The sequence below is a fragment of the Borostomias antarcticus genome, assembly GCF_949987555.1.
Source record: "Borostomias antarcticus genome assembly, chromosome: 2".
NCBI classification, from domain to species: Eukaryota; Metazoa; Chordata; class Actinopteri; order Stomiiformes; family Stomiidae; genus Borostomias; species Borostomias antarcticus.
Genome location: NC_140235.1, coordinates 5746479 through 5766266, shown reverse-complemented (window position 1 = coordinate 5766266; position 19788 = coordinate 5746479). Strand labels below are relative to the sequence as shown.

Below are 19788 nucleotides of genomic sequence, written 5' to 3'. Positions count from 1 at the left end.
TCATGGGGAGCCGTTGGAGCTCTCTCTACTACCACTGCTCTCCACTGATTGGCTGGTGCTTAGAGGCGTCAGTGTGCTGCTTGGTGGGTGCCAGTTGGTTTTGAGTGGTGCTAGCTGGTTGATCTGATGCGTGTTGCAGGCAGGGATCTTGTTGGCCTGTTGCAGGGTCCTGGCGTATTGCGAAAACCAGTCCCGGTCAAATGCTGCCCTCACCTGGTCCACCAAAGTTGAGTTCTTCTCCTCCACACCCTCTGATTGGCTGATCACCATCCCTGCACCTGCGTTGAATGCAAACTCATTCCCCACCCAGTCAAAGTTCCCTATATAGAGACAAGAAAGGGTTAACCAAATAAGCTAAATTTGTTAACTGACCTGCCAAACAATCAATATATCCTCCAGTAAACTCATTAATGACTCAACACCATTACTATGCAATGACAATTCCTGAGAGCAGATTTGACCATAGGGTTGTTCAAACTGGGTTCTCTACACTGGCTCCCAGTAGCAGCTTGCATCCAGTTTAAAACTCTGGCACTGGCCTACAGGACAATGAAAGGAACAGCCCCCTCCTACCTCCAGGCCATGATCAAACCCTACACACTCTCCCGACCACTACTCTCTGCTACCTCAGGGTGACTGGCTGCCCCATCACTCCGAGGCCCCTGCGGTCGACCGACACGGTCACGGCTCTTCTCTGTCCTGGCCCCACAGTGGTGGAACGATCTGCCCGCTGACGTCAGGACAGCAGAGTTGCTGCACATCTGTCGCTGCAGGCTCAGAACTCACCTCTTTAAGAAGCCCTACCAGGATCCTCCCTCTTAATCATCTATTGTATTTTTAGTTTGCTACTCTTGCACTTTGCCTTTAGCACTAGATTATTCTCTTAGTCTCTTAGAAAGGAGATACAGAGTTCTGGGTGAGTAGTAGTACACTGACTTCTTAAGTGTACCTTAAATGCAATTATTGTAAGTCGCTTTGGATAAAAGCGTCTGCTAACTGACTGTAATGTAATGTGGGCTCACCTATGTACACCGCCCTGTCCGTCACCATGAACCTGTTGTGGTTGATGCCATGTAGAGTTCCATCTCTCTGCTCTCTGGGACTGAAGAACTTCTAGAGACATATAAATATATTCACTCATACTCCATTCCGAAACCCAAAATAAAACAACATATTGTAATAGTATAAAATAGAACAGAGCTTGGGAACGTGACGTCATGGTTGCTGTGTCCGCCCACTGCCGCCATCTTTTTTAGTACAGTAGTTCCGACAACTTTTAGCCGCTTAGCTAGCATAATACATAATTTCGCATAATGGGGGGGAAGCCACTGTCGTTCACATAATCGGCAAGGGGAAAAAATAAACAACGGTCTGTCGTTTTACAGCCTTCCTGCTTGGAAGAAGCATGAAGGAAACAAAGTGTTAGAGGTAACCAAGAGGCGTCCACTTCTTCGACAGTCAAAGTGTGTTCCCGGCATTTTCTGTCTGGTAAGTTTTAGTTAATTACAGTGACGATGCAAATTTACACTGTGTTGCATCCTCTTCGGGCCTCTCTCCATCTGAATGTGTTCATCGCTAACCTTAGGTAGCTAGTAGCCCCGATGTAACCCCAGAGATACGCTGTCGCTCCTCTAATCTGTAATCATAAGTGTGAGGGATCTGGTGATCTGGTGTGCAGGTTAGAGTGCGTGTAGGTATCAGACGACGTGTAGCGCTTGTGTGTGAACTCACCGCCTCCAGTGAGCAGTTGGCCTGCTCCATACACAGAGTCTTCAGAGACCAGACGAAGTTGAAGGTCAGCGGGTGTGTCTGCTCCCAGCAGCTGACCAAGAGACGCATCCTGATGTTCCTCAGGATCAACGCTTCACGCAGCATCCCGTCTATATGGGACCAGTACCTACAGTAGGTAGAGGAACGCGTCAGTAAGTGTGTGTGCGTGTGTGTGTGTGTGTGTGTGTGTGTGTGTGTGTGTAGGTGTGTACGTGTGGGTGTCCGTCATGTTCTATAATCACCTGTGTGGGCTGCTGTGAATGAGTGGCAGGTAGTCAGTGATGGAGATATAAATGAAGCTCCTGGCGTCCTGGATGACCCTGGAGATGGCCTGCAGGTCTCTGGTCCTGTCCTTAGGGCACAGCACCTCGGGGGAGGTCTGGCACCAGATCCCCATCATGGAATTAGATAGGATGCAGTCCAGCGAGGAAGCAGAGGATGGGGAAAACTGTTAGAGCCAAGATAGACTGAGGCCATGCTACCCAGACAGCAGCTGACACTGGGCCGAATCTACACACAGTCCGGCTGATCCACAAAGCAATCATATCCGCCCCACGCCTCTGCACCGATTCTGGCAGACCCGCATAGCAATCAGCCCCTACCGGCCACTTAAATTTCACATTTTTACGGCCATGCCAACTTCATTCAGCAGCAAAGAAGACTTCATTCAACAGCAGAGCAAACAAGTCTGGCTATAAACTGAGAGCCGGATATAAAACAATAATCTGGGACAGTTACGGCCAAAATCCGGTACGGATCCGTAAATCAGATTTGTGCCGGTATTGGCCTCGCGGATGTAATAAATCCGTCCCGGATCCGGCCCAGTTTCATTTTGCTGCCTGGGTAGTGACATACTGTATCAATAGGCAAATCGTGTCATGTTGTCATCCTCATCATCATTTTCATCATCATCAGTCATCATCATCATCATTATCTTTTGGACCAAATCTGTATTATTGCGTCTCTGAGCTTACAACTTCACACTAATGTGCATTACAACTTCAGAGTGCATTACACTAGTATTCTACCTGCTCCCTTCCCCCATCTCCTTCCTCTTTTATCTCCCAGGAATTTATCCTGCCTCTGGGTTATCTGCGTATTCCCCCTCCTAGAACTACCTTTCTAGGTTATTAATGAGTGTGATAATAAATGTTTTTTCACCACCTTGTGTGCTTGGAATTTCTGTGTGTGTGCGGATGTGCATGCATATGCATTCACACATACGCGCGTGTGTGTGTGTGTGTGTGTGTGTAGGGTTGCTGCAGTACTTCATACTGTAGATCTCAGCAGTTTATCGCTGGGATGTGTGTGAGGGTATGAGGGTGTATGTGTGTGTGGGTGTGTGTGTGTTTGCGATGGGAACAGTGATGGATGTCTGGATCCCATGTTTTTGATCAATACTCCTGATGAAGAATGTCTCCCCCGAGTTTCAGAGATGATCATGGACCGGAGATGACCAAGCCTCATTTACACCAACTGAAACACATGTTTCCTGCTGTGGTCACATCTTTCCTCTCACTTAGTTCAAGCTTGTGTGAGAAATTAGTTCTCTCACCTTTCTCTTCTCAAAATGACAACTTGGAAGATGTTAGAGATTTACATCATCCATATTACATCTAATGAAAAACGGTGAGGAGAACAAGGTCCTCTTTGCCATGCAAATAGTCCCCACAACGAGGGAGTGAACAATTGATTTATGTTCTTGTGTGTCTGTTTCATCAATATTTCGTAGTGTGTGATTGCTACCACTGAGGCACATGTGTCTTATTCACTGGGACCAGTAAGTTGTAACCAAAGTTCATAAACCCCACTCACAGAGACGTAGGCCTCAGCCTTGGTGTTGTTGAGGAACAGGGAGAGTTTCTCGTCTTTGCTGTAGAGTGCAAACAGCCTCTTGGACCAGATTGAGGGGACAAAGTCTTTGTACTGGAGCTGCCAGTACAGGTTGAACACCCTGTGGAGGTCCAATGCCAGGCAGCTACAGTCATAGATGACGATGCCCAGCTCCTTCCTCTGTGAAATGAGAAAACATCAACATCAACAACAACAACAACAACAACAACAACAACAACAACAACAACAACAACATGAGAATGAGCATTAGATGTGAGCATCAGCCCTCCTCTCTCTTTCCCTCTCTCCTTTCTCCTTCCCTCTCTCCTTCCCTCTCTCCTCTCTCCTGCCCTCCACTCTCTGTTCACTTCTCCTTCCATCAGCTGGTTCACTCCGTTCTCACTCCTTCTGCGCTGCAGTAGTCTTGAACAAAGCGGGGTGATCCTCCAGGTTCATTCAATTATATAAGACCTCTTCCAGCGCTGTGGCAAAAGAGGTGCAGAGACACTGTGTGAGTTCTCTCTTCTCTCCATCCCTCCCCGTTTCTCTCATTTCCATTTCATGTGTTTTACATTACATTATAGTCATTTAGCTGACGCTTTTATCCAAGCGACTAACAATAATTGCATTTAACATAGGGAAAGCCAATGTACTACTACTTGCCAGAACTCACAAGCGCATCTCCTTTCTAAAACAAGTGACTAAGAGCATAATCTAGTGCTGAAGGCAAAGTGCAAGAATAGCAATCTAAAATCCAATAGGTGCTTAAGAGGGAGGATCGTTGTAGTACTTCTTGAAGAGATGAGTTTTGAGCCTGCGACGAAAGATGGGCAGCGTTTCTTTGCTACACATTAACTGCACCCTTATTCTGCAGAGGATTCTCAGCTAGAGCATCGGCATCATAGCTAGAGCTGTAATTAGACTTCTTGTTCCTTTCTGATATCCGTAAAGTCTCAGTTATTGCAATGGCAACATACCTTAGCCGATGGCTATGACGTTTTCAAGGGCCGAGGGGCCTGTCTCTGACCTTCAGTCCTGTTCCTACTGATTAATGGGTCTGGCGAGGTTACATTTCAGAGACAAGCTAAAGATAGACAGGGCCCAGCCAAATACAGTCGGCTGGGTCTGGATTTAATGAACCACTGCACATTCTCATCTTTGGAGCAGCAGATGAAAGAATAGCCACATTCACTCTGTGGTCCACCCACAATTAATTTGGCAATTTCCTCTCTGCTGCTGATGTTAGGCTTGATGTTTTCTGCCTGCAGGAAAGTTTTGTCTCTTTCATATTCTCTTTGCTTTCTCCTTTGTGTGTGTGTATTTGTGTATGTATGTGTGTGTGTGTGTGTATGAGTGAGTGTTTTGTAATAGGCCAGATACTGTATACTTGTCTACCGTAGCTAGTGAGCGCCAGTCCATGCTGGCACTGCCGAAGTACATGTGCTTCCTGTCCACCACCCAGAAGGAGGAGTGGAGCTGGCCCCTGGTCAGTGCCGTCATGTTCACGTAGTGGACGTCCGCGCCTGGAGAGACAGAGATGGGAGGGAGGGAGATGAGATTTGGAACCGTTTGACGGTGCGTGTCTCTGGCTGTGTGACTCACTGTGTCGATCGAGACTCCTAAGCTCTGCAGAGTCGGTCGTCCCGCTGGCGATCTTCAGGTTGACCTTCCGGCCCTTCAGACCCTGCAGCTTGGACAGCAGGACCCGACCCTGAACACAGCCGCATCGATTGTTATGTTTAAATTAGGCTACTGTCAGACAGACGGACAGACAAAAAGACAAACACACAGATGCACATGCCCACATACAGGCACAGACGTGTGCACACAAACAAACAAATACAGTATTGTAGTCTGAGTGCACGCATGCACACACACACACACACACACACACACACACACACAAACACACACACAGTCTTAAGGGAGCTTTAGCATACAATCGTCGTCTGCAACAATGTTACATTTTCTGGTCCTCGTTCTATTGTTAATTAAAGGTTTAATTGTTTCCCACCAAATGAGTATAATAAGTACCCAGAGGCCCTTCTACTTTTCAAATCCATTTGAAACATTAGGATTCTCCTTGTTTAGTATAGAGGTTAGGGGCATTGTGGGTACAATTATTGTAATTAAAAGTCTTGTACAGTATTTCACAGAATAGATAAGTTGGGTCTAGTTTAGGTATTTTTTATTGGATACATTAGAGTAAACATACAGTAGACATAAGAGTAGAGATAGGTCATACAGTATAGTGTAGTGTATAGTGTCCATAGTAATAATAATAATAATAACCTTTATTTATAGAGCACCGTTCATACATAAAATACAGCACAAAGTGCTTTACATTTGACAAATTGATGTCCATAATGAATTTTCAAGGTTAGCTATGTGTATGCGTGTGGTTTGTCTGACTGGCCATCTTGTCATCTTCCACATGAGATGGTCAGAGTTCACCCCTAGTGATACTAGTTAGTTAATAACTTACATAAGTTGTAATTTCCATTGGCAATACATTTTGCTTTTAGATACAGACTATGCTACATTATCTTTTTCCGTAAAAGTATAATGTATTCTACTCAGGGACACTTCTACTTTTCAAATCCACAGTTTAGCCATATAAAAACTTCCTGGTTGGTTTAATCGTTGTTTTACATGTTAGGATTATCATAGGTTAGTGTATCATTAATTCAAAAAGAAATTCCACATTTCCACTCCATCATTGCCACAAAGGAAGAGAGAGACACAGAGGCAATCCAAAACCACAATGGTGCTATTTGAGCCTGAGCCAAGTGTAATTTTGGTTACTCTCAGTGGAAGCTGTGGCTACTGGCTATAGGTTGGAAGCTGAAGTCCATAGTGATCCAGAAGAATATGGGTATGGCAAACTACTGGCAATGGCCTATCTTAGTTAAAGGTGCTCAGTTCGATTTTTTTCAGCCACTAGATGGGGCAGTGGTGCAGCGTATTAGATATAAACACGTGGGCGTTTTCACTCCATAAGGTGTCGTTCAGGGGGTGGGGCTCAGCGCTGCGCCGGCTTCGCTCATAATAAAAATAAATTCTGCATTTGCTCTACACCGTTGGCTATATTTTCTGTACAGATAGTTATGACTCCCCTGGACCTATTTATTGCATATGTAGGATTTTTTGTGATTTTCTTTTTACAAAAAGTGCAGTAAATCGAACAGAGCACCTTTAAAGAAAGAGACCATTTGCCTGCGTCATTCACTTCTTCAGCTGGTGGGGGCTCCCAGGTTCTGGTCTCACCTGTCTTGCGGAGGGCAGGAAGCTGGATTCGTAGTCAGAGGAGTTGAGGGCCCACTGAGGTGAGACAATCTCCACAGAGCGAGTGGCCAGGTCCAACAAGCTGTGGAGCCCCACTGAGAGGGGAACATGAGCCGTACTATTGTCAGAGAAGAAGACATCTTCTGGAATATTCTCCACAAGCACAACCCTATTGGAACCAAAAAACAGTTGAAAGAAATCTTGTTACAGGTATTTCACCAATCATTACAGCCCTGGCAACTCTGTTTTGACACTTTCTTTCTTGAGAATTAAATGGTATACTGTAGGATAATTCATTCCGGTGGCTACTTAACAGCAGCGATGCTTTTAATGAAGACAAATGGCTGGGTTGTAATTGAAAAAGCTCCAAAGCTACAGAAGGTTCATTAGAGGTCCCAAAAGTGATCCTCTAATGGAAAAATGTACAACGCACCACTGTGTAGTTTTAGTCCTTAACGAACCAATTAGATGCACTCATATTAGGTGCAATCGTCAGGAACTTGGGTAGATGCCTGGGGATGACATTAATTCACTTAAACTTCTGATTGCCTCCTCAAGTTAGAAAGAGCTTTCTTGATTTAAACATTTGGATAAGTTCTATGTAGCTTACAGTATTCACAGCACGTGCAGGACCTTGCTCAATAAGAGGCCTGCCTACACTGCTAAATGGGATATTTGAATAGAGAAACAGCAGGATGTGAGTGTGAATTCAATCATCCTTGAATTTGCTATCAAACTTTACTGTGTATCAATTTCATAGACAGCATGAGCACGTTGTGTCTGTAGACTGAAGCCATAGGAGGCAATCATTGGCTGAGCAGTCTTGTTAAGAGTTCAATCCAGGTATAACGTCATTAAGGTGATAGAGGAGTGTTCCCAGCTGTTCTTAATGGCACCCAGACTTGTTCTGGCTTTTGGGAGGTGTGTGTGTGTGTGTGTGTGTGTGTGTGTGTGTGTGTGTGTGTGTGTGTGTGTGTGTGTGTGTGTGTGTGTGTGTGTGTGTGTGTTGGGGAGGGCATGTTGGCTTTACTGTGGCAGTCAAGTGCTTCAGAGAGCCAGTATGTTATTAACAAACCTGCATGCCCACTGCTGTATCTACCGTAGCCCTGTCATTGATTCATTCTGATCTTGGGTGCACATTCTTCATGCTGGGACTGAGATCGATTTGGGAATAAAAACATGGTGGTAAATCATATGAAATAGTCGAGCTTAGAGCAAAGTGTTAGAGGCCTGCGGCTACAGGCATCAATTCACACTCTGGACTGGTTGATAGTTGCTGCATGGATGAATTTGTCTTGGTTCTGTTTGAGCAACAAACCTGACAAGAAAGGATATGGAACGTGTGAATAAATTACTTATAATTGATCAATTTTGGGATTGGGAATGAGGTTAGAGATTTGGAATATTAACTCGATTGGGTGTATTTGTGTTATCATCCCATTTTTTAAATATGAGAATTAGTAGCGTGACAAGCAAAGCCTTGGACACAGTATACAAAGTTGGATTTGACAAGATTACAACCAAGACTAAACAGTCTTATGTATTCCATTCTGCTTCCCTGGGAAAGCAGAATGGACAGCATTAACTAGGACAGACAGCTTGTACAGTTGCATTGGATTTAAAAACTCACAATATATGAATGGAAAAGCAAGGGAGAGGAAAAGGAGATGGGATTAATCCTATCCCAAAAAAAGAAGCATTGCATTCTGTTTCACTGGGGAAATCATGGATTTGGGTGGTTTTCAACAGGGAACAGGTCTGTGTACAAAAGGTCTGTGTATAAAAGTGAGAATCAGTAGAGCATTTGCTTGCTTGGAAGGTTAATAATTGATTTATTCACACATTAGTCCCTTCATGTTACTGTAAATCTGTCTGTGCACTCAGGGGCGTAATTCACACTGTGCTCCTACTAGTGGGGGGGGGGGGAAAGCTCACTGATTGCGCCCCCAGCGACATGTTAAACAATGGAAACTATCCTGATAGCATCTCAGGGACTATAAGATTGATGGACAACTGGGGAGGCCTACAGTTGATGGCGATATTTCCATAACTTCCAAACATGCCAATAGAGTATGTTCCAGGGAGTACGCAAATTAGACAGATGGACACAAGCCAAGGGAATAGGTTGCTGTAATATGATTTGTTGTGAGTTTCATTAAAATTGGTCTGGTAGTTTTTGTGTAATCCTAGTCCAAAAAATAAATGGTGGAGAATGGTGTTTGGGCGGCTCGTGGACACGCCCCGTAATTTGGATCCGCTCCAATTGATTGGGTTCTAAGGTGACCCATGCCACACCCTTCCACCGAGTTTCATAAAAATCGTTGCAGTAGTTTTTGTGTAATCCTGCCGAAAACAATACCTCTTGCCCCGCAGAGGTAATTAAAGCTTATTGATTACCATGAGCTACAGTATTCATGTTTCAGAAACAATGTTTCCCATCTCTGTAGAGAAAAGTCGTAGCAATACAAGGCCATGTCTAACAGACATTTCTACAGTAGGATGCAGTCCAGATACAGAGCGGTATTTGGTTTCTAGCTTGCCACTACACAGCTCTGAATCAATACAAACCAATTTATCAGACACCTGATGAGCAATCAACAGCATGGCACAGAGACTGTGAATAAAGTATCTATCATTCAGTCATTTAGATGCATATTAAATATATAGTAATGAATAATGCAATGTAAGACAATGGCATGTTAATGTTGACTGCGAAATGTGTCTGGTTAATCAACACCATTTGTAAACTACTATAGCTGTGTAGCAACTACATGTGTTTATAGTACTGTGTTGGGTATAACACAACAGTACTGTACTGTAAGTATTTCTTTAAGACTACGGTAGGAATGCCCTGGGTTCAAGTTAACAGCATAGACATATACAGTACTATAGCAGCCGAGGCTGATAGAAGGCAGAGAGGAAGCAACACCATACAGTATACAGAAGCAGTGCCAGCGATCATTATCAGCTTTTCAAACACTATAGCCCTGAGCTGCCGACATGTCTGACACAGCACTGGGATTTTTGCACTCTGATCTCAACATGATTTCATTTTGATGAAATGTTTCATTAACGCAGCCCGTGCCTAATTAAAGCTGTGTCTCACAGTTAAAGGTGTGTGTGATGAACTCCATGTTCCCTGACCCTGTGCGCTATGGGAATGATTGCTTACAGAACTAAAGTTTGGGCTGAGAAGCTGTTTGTGCAATTAAAAGTTGTTCTGTAATTAATGAATGCATTTTATGTATTTTTGCACAGGTCTTGCACAGGAAACTGTTCATAATTGGCCTATAATTGGCCTACAATTGGCCTCATTCCCAGAAATACTAGAATTCTAGTTTGTTCATAACAGATTGTGTCATCCTTTTAGAACACAACAACACACCCACATTCTAGAATGTAGGTTTTGCATGGAAGTACGTTGTCAGAATTAATTTCCTCAAATGACAGTGACAACTGACAGTTCTAATTCGATGGTCAGCAAAGTCTTGTCCGCCACCTTCTTTGCCTTCGGCACCATCCTCTCCTGTAAAGTCACAGGTGATGATACTGCCTCAAAGGTTTGTGTACTTCGTCAGGAGAGAGGGCCATTGGGAAAATAAACATAATGTTGCTCAAAGATACTGTAGGTCTTTATGGGGCCTTTCAAAGCCAAATGAGGCATGAGTGTACTGCTTTTCTTCTAAATTTGAATGGTATGCTGCCCTTGCCAGCACCTCACATTGGATGTGTGTTGGCTAAGAGGTTGACCAATGTTTACATCAACAACGTTGGTAAGGATATGGATGATGAGAAGCTGAAGTCTTCAGCTAAGGTCTTCAGCAAATATGGCAACACCATGAACATCTGTGTCAAGACTTATGATGACAGAGGCAAATCCCTGGGCTTTAGCTTTGTGAACTACCAGAGGCATGAGATCAACAACTCTAAGCTTCTTCTCAACCGGCTTGAATCCCCAGAGTCTCTGCGCTCCAAGGCGGACGAGGCTACCTTAGTTACAGTTGCAGTTCAATGGAGTGCCAACTACAAAGAGATTATTAACTTTGATTCAACTCTCCTTGACGAAAATCTGCATAACAAAAACACAAAATGTGGCCCTGGCTCAGTGCTGTTTGGGCACACAGTGCCAGAATGCATCAAGGCAGGAAGAGTCTCTATGTGTGAAGGGAGAGCAATTACTGTGCCACTCTCCTCTACTGATACCACGGCAGGACAGTAAATTGATCTATTTAGTGGCGTTAGATGCAATGAATCTCTGTAGTGATGCCATCTCACCCCCGCTCTCTCTCTCTCTCTCTCGCGCTCTCTCTCTCTCTCTCTCTCTCTCTCTCTTCCTACCCCACACTCCTCTCCCCTCTTTCAAGCCTCCGGGTACCAGCTGAGAGAGAGCGAATCAATTTCAGCTGTTCAAGTTGGAATTACATTTTCAGCCTTCATTGGAGCCGAGTGAAGTTGGACAGATTGCTTTTGAGGGCAGAGTTAGACGTCGGAATTGGACAGAGAGCCTGGTAACAAGCAACCTGAGCCGTTGGTATAATGGAGGTAGAGAATAATAACCTCATAGAGCAGGAGAACAAATTGACAGAGAAAAAGAGGGGGGGGTGGGGGGTGGGGGGTGGGGGGGTAATAACCAGCCTTCTCCCTGCCTCACCACACGAATCATACGATTTATATCCATTTGCTCTTATAAGAACCCAAAAGAAAACTTGCCCCCTCAGCCCCTGTCTTATGGGGGCTGTAGTAATAGTCAACGTAACATGACTGTATTATTGTACAGTATGTAGATCTAACCTGCACTTCCTGTTACAGTTGTCCTCAGTGATGCCGTCCTCCTCGTCCTCCCCCCACACGTCCACCGCCGAGAAGATCAGGGCCACCAGCACGGCGAAGCAGCACACCAGCGCAAAGATAACAATGCATTTCTGCTGAGACTGCAGGAAAAGAGAGGAGAAACAACACATTGATTCCCTATACATATTTGTAATGACCTACTGCCTGCAGACATGGTCAAATAAGTGGCCCAACCTTTCCCCTACACCTCCCATATAAGAGATGCGACCCTCGGGCCGAGCTGATTTATTGCGTAGATCAGCGAAGTATAAAATGAAAGCCATGTCATAGCACTACCTTGGGGAATTCTGCCCAAACCTGACCTTTTACAGTACATGTACAGTACAATACAATAGCACTACTTCAGGAGAATACTATACATGTTTTGATAGAGACACACTACACCATTTGCTGCATATCTTCAATTATCTTGAATTGAATTAACTCTAGCTCGTAGTAGCCTTGATTTTTACTGTTACCCTGCGTTTTAACAGCAGACGACTTGAGCGATTAATTGCCGGAAGTGCATTATATGTCTATGAGAGCAGCGAGCAGCGAGCAGCAGGCGACGCAGCGATGTTCAGCGATGTGGGCGGAGCGGCGACGCGGGAAAAAGTTGAAAAATGCGGAACTTTCAGGTGATATCGCTCGACAAGAGCCAATCAAATTCATGTGTGGCTGTGTTTAAACTTTTGAACGTTTGAACTATGGTAACATTCAACCATGACAACACAGGAGGAATGCCCACTGGGCGATTTTTATCACCTAGAATCACCAGCTGTTAAAACGCAGGGTAACTGTAAGTGCAACATCACAGCCCGCTTGACCAGCCACATTATGCCATATCTGCTGTACGGAAGACCACGGCCAGTAGGGAATCCACAAACCCATTTTTAATTCCCTGGCTGGTATTTTTAGCTCCTTACATGGCATATTTGAGTTGGATCCAAAGGGTACCATATGGTGGAGAGTGAAGGTGACCCTGACCTGAAAGGGTAACGAAGGATATGAGGGGAGGAGGAAATACAGTAGTAGTTCATAGTAGCTACAGAAACAGCTGGGCTTGGTGAGCTGGAAGTGTGTTGTTTATGAAAACAGCTCAGTCTAAGATACACTATGAGAGAAAGAGAGAGCTGCTCAAATCACAGGGCACTCGTGTGTGTGTGTGTGTGTGTGTGTGTGTGTGTGTGTGTGTGTGTGTGTGTGTGTGTGTGTGTGTGTGTGTGTGTGTGATAAAGTGTGAAATGTGCAGCACATACACGATTTCTCATGAAGAAAATACGAAGGGAAAATTCATTCAGTACAATATGTGATTAGAGGTGTCCCTAAGCCTAGAAGGTATATGACTGCTGTTATTCACCTGACTGTAATGTCATGTATATTGTATAGGTTCTCAACCTGAGAGAATATCGGAGTTACAGAGCTGTGTGATTTAGACTGGTAACCTAATTCTGATTTATGTGTTTTTGATATACACCCAGAGCTGATTATTCAGAAACATCATGCCTTGTTTGTAAGGCAATAGCCAATGTTGTCCTCAATCCCTTTAAATGCTGTGGAAGGAGCCTTGAACTTGAACATTACGGGCCATTAAAACAGGCATCAGCTCTCACAGCCTTACTGAACACACACACACACACACACACACACACACACACACACACACACACACACACACACACACACACACACACACACACACACACACACACACACACACACACGTGAAGGGTCAGAGTGAAAGTGTGCTCTTGAGACTTGCTCGGCGTAACCAGACACCGGAATGGAGCCAGGAATCAATACTGTAGATCTTCATTTCTAGGAGTTATTCTCCCTAACTGGAAAACATGTTTGGAGCCCATCCACAGCCCCAGCCCTCTCACCCCCCACGACCCCTCTCTCGTCTCCATCAAGTCTGTATTTAACGATCATGCCCATCTCTGTTTAAGGAGTAGTAAAGGGAAAATGCATGTTTAGCCCTGTTTTAAGGTTAATTATGACCATATACAATGGTTCAGATCAAAACGTTGACAAAACTAGCACTTTTGAGAAAGTCTGATAATTGCTCTACCTCCGTTTTGGTCATACAATGGACATGGGTGGGCACCTTGAAAAATCGTTTAAAAACATGTTAAACTCTCGATTTCAAAGACAAGAAGCTCACCGAGGGGGTAATTGGTGTCCGTTGGTGTTCTGACATCAAATTTGTCGCAAAGTATGAATCCTGTAGGGTTTTATTGATCATTTTATGAAATCCATTGACTTGTATTGAAGCGACCGTAGATGTGTAGATCAATCAGCAGAGGGGATTCAGGAAGCGGAACTACTTATGGTAGCTATTGTTATTGTTTATGTTGCTAGGCTACCTAGTTTGCGGAAGTTTACACACGTATGTGCTGCGACTAAATAGTTCTATTTTAAAAAGCCTTTCCAGATGAACTAGAATCTTACTTTATGGCGAATTATATGTCAGAACACCAACTAACACCTCGGTGAGTTTCTTGTCTTTGAAATTGACAGTTTAACATGTTTTTTTAATGATCTTTCACGGTGCCCACCCACATCCATTGTATGACCAAAAGGGTGTTAGAGCAATTATCAGACTTTCTCAAAAGTGCTAGTTTTGTCAACGTTTTGATCTGAACCATTGTATATGATCATAAGTAACCTTAAAACAGGGCTAAACATGCATTTTGCCTTTACTACACCTTTAAGCTAGAGCACCAACCAAGCTTCTCACCACCAACACGACCACTATCGTGGCACAAATGCCAAGGCGCCCCACGCAGGGCAAGGACAGGGTTTCTCCAAACCCTTGCAGTGTAGGCCTACTTGAAAAGTAGCCACGAAGGCACGAATAACTGGAAGTGCCAAGACTTCTTCAAATGTCTACTGTAAAAGCTCCTTGGAGTCCCTGTGAAAAGGGCTGGTGGCACAGATCAGGTTGGCTGGTACTTTGCCCATCAGACACACAGAGGTGGGGATTAAAGAGGGGGGATTAAAGAGCCTTCAGGTCACACTTCACATTAAGCTACTCTTACTGTACATGCATTTGAAGTACTCTCTTGGTGATGTCGGTTAATCTTTCTACACGGAACAGAAATGTTGGAGGCCCAATCACTGTAGCAGCCCTTTCATGCCCCCCTCCTATTACAGGGCCGCAGATCAACAAGGACTGTAGACTGTAACGATGCCATACCACGCGCGGATACAGGGATCTACGGTGACATGCTCACCCGCATATATCCTCGGCTAATTTGACTCTAGAAGTTTCCAGGCGCCGGGTCTCCTGTGCATATGCTGTTTCACACGTGTCAGAAGACCAAGCCCTGCTCCGCATGGTAATGTTTCACCAACATCCCACTACATGTCAATACACAGACCTGTCTCCAGATGAGTCAAGAAGGTGTCCGCTAGGAGGAGAGAGAGAGAGAGAGAGAGAGAGAGAAAGAGAGAGAGAGAGAGTCTGAGAGAGAGATAGAGAGAGCTCAGCCTATATAATCTATGCTGCCTGATTTCCTATTCCCTTTGGAGGATAGCTTCCCGTAGGAACAGCTGTTGACTTCAGCCATTCAATTATGCTGACGATACACAACCCACTGAAGGCTGGCTGCTAGAATCAATAGAACATGAATTCAGCATTCCGACTACATTCTATCTATCAAATTGAGTTGGGAGGACAGTTATATAAGACTGTAGACTGTAGAGAACTGGAAGTTCCATGTTGGACTTCAAGGTCTCCAACTTCAAGCCAGAAGATTCACAACCAATCTTCAATTCTGCAGTCTAAATTTCCTCCACTGCAGGTCTCAAACGAGGGATCTTTCCCTGGTCTAATCATATTTGTAACAAGCTGCTTACTGTAACTGAAAATCTGAGCAATGCTTCCATCCGAAACCTGGTTTCCCCTGTGGGGGGTACAGGCAGATGGCCCACACACCTGCTCAGTTGTGGGGGTATGTTCACCTACGAGATCCCCTCACCACTTCATTCCCAGCCCAGAGAGCAGTAGATACAGAGAACTCTATCTCCCCCTCCCATCCCAAGATGGTCTCCTCACGCACATTAACACAAATATGCGTAGAGAATTATGCCTAGATCAGCAAATGAGCAACAGAAGGTGCTCATGCTGACAGGACGGGAAACCTACCGCTGTTCAGGTGCAGTGTTGAGAGCTGATGTGTATTGAGAGTGTGCACGTGTGCGTGCATGTTTGTGTGTACTGTGTAAGCAAGAGAGAGCCTCCACGGCGTAGTGCCGTGTAAAATGCTAAATAAACCGGATTATATAAAATCCACATGGATCAGCCTGCATATAAACACATGCTTTAACTGTACGATTGCCCACATGAATTAATGAACTCACATTCATGCACACACTGCATCTCTGAAGTGCGGTTCAGTCAGTTATTTCTCTCTAATTGGTAGTAGGAAGTGGAGGCCTGGGGCTCCTTGGCGGTTAACACATCAGGCTGGGTTGAAACAGCACATCACACCTGATAGTTACTGTGCTAGAGATGCTGGGCTCCATGCTGGACAGGTGGTAATTGGAGTTTAAATTCCCTGCTAGTCACATTTTCTAAATAAAATGGATTTGTGTGTGTGTGTGTGTGTGTGTGCATGCGTGTGTGTTTGTGTGTTTGTGTGTTTGTGTGTTTGTGTGTATGTGTGTGTATGTGTGTTTGTGTGCGTACAGTACTGTACAGTATGTTTGTGTAGAACTATGAGAAACTGCATACAGCATAGGGACACTAATTTGTTTAAATTTGACATTGTTGATTGATGGTGTGGGATACTGTATATCTAAGAGGGTGTCTTGCATTACAGAGGAGCTAGAAATAGAATGCCTTCTAGTTACACTGAGTCTTGGAAGGTAGCAGTCAGTGCTAAATCTGTTTCTAGAATAACATTTAAAATATAACATTTCGTAAGCTTATCTCCCTGACAGGTACAAATGGAGGGGGGTATTATGATGCAGAAAACTCTGAATAAAAACTGGATATTTTAATGGAAGATGTGTCGTTCACTAAGACACACTAAAGACATTTGAGCTGTTAAAATGGTACAATGGAAGCTGAGGGCTAACAGAGATAGATCTACTGTCTGTGCAACAAACAATGGACAACAGTCATTCCCTACGGAAAAGGTATTGAATAGGCATTCTGTTACGTACATTATATGGTGCCTATCAAGTTCTCTGTTGCATCAAGGATGAACACAGCCGGTATAACCCACTGGAGAAAAATACACTCTTCTGTAGGAAGATGCTTGATGTACAAAACCGGTACCTTGAGATTTCCTCTTATTCCATGCCGTGAATTGTAAGTAGGCTTTCAAAAGTCAGCCATTCTCAGTGACATTGCTGGATACCATAGTGAAGATTGAATCTTATACACAGTATATTCCATGCTAAGATTGAGTGTATTATTCAGCCAAGGCTGGAATGACCCTAGTTTTGTTGGAATATTGAAGCTGGGCCTGCAGGATCCCAGTGATGTGTGGAGAGTAATCATTGCTCAATGACTTGCAATGTTCAGAAATGTTCTCGGAAGCACTTGCTTTGTATTTCGGGGGATATGTTACTAGAGATCATGGAAAAACCATCATATTCCATTATCTCTGAAGTTACCTTAAATGGTTTACCTTGAAATGTCACATGAAGTAAAGCAAGTGGATTGCATGCTATTGAACTGTTCCAGTACGGCTGGCATAAGGGCCCATGTCTTCCATCATCTGATGTTTGCTGCCAGACTGGATGTTTCGTTACATCTTTAGTGTATCTCTGACACGTATAACACAGACCTGGCACATGCTCCATCCACTATAAACAATGTCCATTTCCTGTTCTCAGCCTCTTTACCTAGCGTTCCTAAACAATGACACTCCACTCAATTTACTTGCAGTGTACTTACTGTACACTGACATAACACTTACCCAGTCCCCTGTCTTAATCCCTGCAAAGTTTATCTAAAGCTATGAGCATCACATCCACCTCCCTGTCATACCATCTGTCTCTCTCTACAACCGTGTCAGTCACACTTCACCCACTCCTCTTTGAAGTTCCCTACTTGGCCTTCTGAAGCTATTCCCATTAGCCTCGACTCTACAGCTATGCCCATCATTGCTCTCTTCCCTTTCCCCCACCCCCTCCCCGTATGCCCCCCCCCCCCCCCCCCCCAGGCCTGGACTGTCTCTCCCCAGTAAGTGACAGCATGTTGGTCCCCCGAGCCAAGCCGAGAGCCAGGACAGGATAGTGCAGAGTGTCCCATCAGCCGGATGTTGCCTGCTCATCCTGAGTCTGGTTCTGCTCAGCAGCCCTTGACACCCGGCGGTGGGAGGGGATGGAGGATGGAGGAGTATTGGACACGCTAGCTCATTGGCTCCGTCCTCCTTTTTCCATCTCTGCTGTTTAGAGAGATGGATCGTTTTTGGCTGGTCTCCAAGACGTGTTTTTTCTCGGGACAACATGTATAAATGTGCAAAGGGTGAGCAGTTACAGATTCCCACAGGATGTAGATTTTGACACTGTTGAAACCTGTTTTGGGTGTGAAACGAGACATTTCTACACCGGTTCATTCAGACTGATTTCACTATTCAATCAGAACCTGTACCAGTACTCATCTGACACTTTTGAGCGTGTCCAGTTGCATCTGACTAATGACTAATGGTCTCAGTACCAGGGGACCTGAAGATATTGACCTGCCTGCCAGCCAAGTGACGGTTAGACTAATCCTGCTGTATGCTAGCTATGCTGTGCTAAATGGCTCTCAGGCCGTCGGACTGTCTGGTTGCCTATCTGTTTGGTCAGCTCTAATCAGAGAGTTGGTCGCATTGATGCAGCCAATCAATGGAACCGTTGGCTCGTTCGTGTTCTGGACAGACGGGCGCACAGGAAGGCATGTGGAGGAACAGCCAGGCAGTGGATTCAGAGATGAGTGTTGGCCGGGTTTCCCGAACGAGTTAAGAAGCACTTAACTACAAAGTACTTCTTAACTCCCATACAAAGGGTTGCTTAAGAAGGGTTCTTTAAGAAGGTTCTTTATCGGGAAATGCGGCCATTAGCTGTGCCCCTGCGAAGAAATAACCAGAAGTGCACGAAATGGTTTGTTTCACACTAAGAAAAACTAAACTGAAATAGCAAACAAAAAATGTAAACGATATATAAAAATAAAAACTAATGAAAAAAGCAAAACTACAAACCTTGCACTGAGCCACTGATTTAGAGGTCTCTAGAAAACTCCTTGGGGGATGAGTGAGAACAAAGCCTGTCTGCTCCACACAATATAGTTCTCCTGTCTCATCACTTTCTACTTCCCAGTGGGGTTAAATGAAGTTGTATAGAATCGAATTTTTGCTGCATTAGAAACCAGGCTCACTGTTCCTTTCTGGGATGTTCCATTATTCACTACTGTGAAAAACCAGGGAGGCCAGTTCCAATAGAGGAGCACGCGCCATTGGCAATGTTCATCAATTGCTAATCAGCAGCAGATTGTGCAGCTATCTATTCATCCCCCTGTGGAACTATCAAGTGTGGAAGCGTCAAGGTTAGACATGACTGTCCTGGGGCAGGAATTATCCATCAACCTTTCTAATCCACGGTCATGTTTCCACAGGGGTGTGTGTGTGTGTGTTTGTGTGTTTGAATCTCTGTGTGTGCTCCGAGATGTAATTTACGGTTTTAGCACAATCATGTTACAGGTAAAATGCAGCGAGCCTGCCACCGCCAGGCTGTAATGGATGGGTGAAGGGCAGACGGGGTGAGCAAGCTGACACTGACTTTGACTAATGTCCTGTAACCACAGGGAAGAACCAGGCCGCCCATGATTGGTCGTCTTTCTGGTCCTTGTGTGACGTGATTAATGTTGGCAATTACACATTAGACTGATGCCGTAGGTAATTTAAACATTCTGCGTTGGTCTTTTAGTCCTTTATCTTACAGGTTGAATCTTTCCTCTGATACAAGATCATTCGATTTCAAGTATATCCATCTAAAATGACACCAGCCAGAAACAGCTGGCGTTTTCTTCCTCTATCTATGGTTCTCAGGAGCCTGAATACCAGAAAGGTGACA

The 19788-nt window shown here is 44.5% G+C and overlaps 1 protein-coding gene across 1 annotated transcript in view; it reads right to left on the bottom strand.

Moving 5' to 3' along the window:
* LOC311329541 (inactive phospholipase D5-like) overlaps positions 1–19788 on the bottom strand; it is a gene marked incomplete at both ends in the record, with an annotated part of 46642 nt that continues 26854 nt past the window's right edge. The window contains 9 exons of the mRNA XM_084461416.1: positions 1–320; positions 1023–1113; positions 1732–1897; positions 2013–2149; positions 3586–3783; positions 4999–5126; positions 5206–5314; positions 6871–7057; positions 11680–11819. Of these exons, the coding sequence (XP_084317542.1) occupies positions 1–320; positions 1023–1113; positions 1732–1897; positions 2013–2149; positions 3586–3783; positions 4999–5126; positions 5206–5314; positions 6871–7057; positions 11680–11819 (1476 nt within the window). The remainder of the gene's footprint in view (positions 321–1022; positions 1114–1731; positions 1898–2012; positions 2150–3585; positions 3784–4998; positions 5127–5205; positions 5315–6870; positions 7058–11679; positions 11820–19788) is intronic.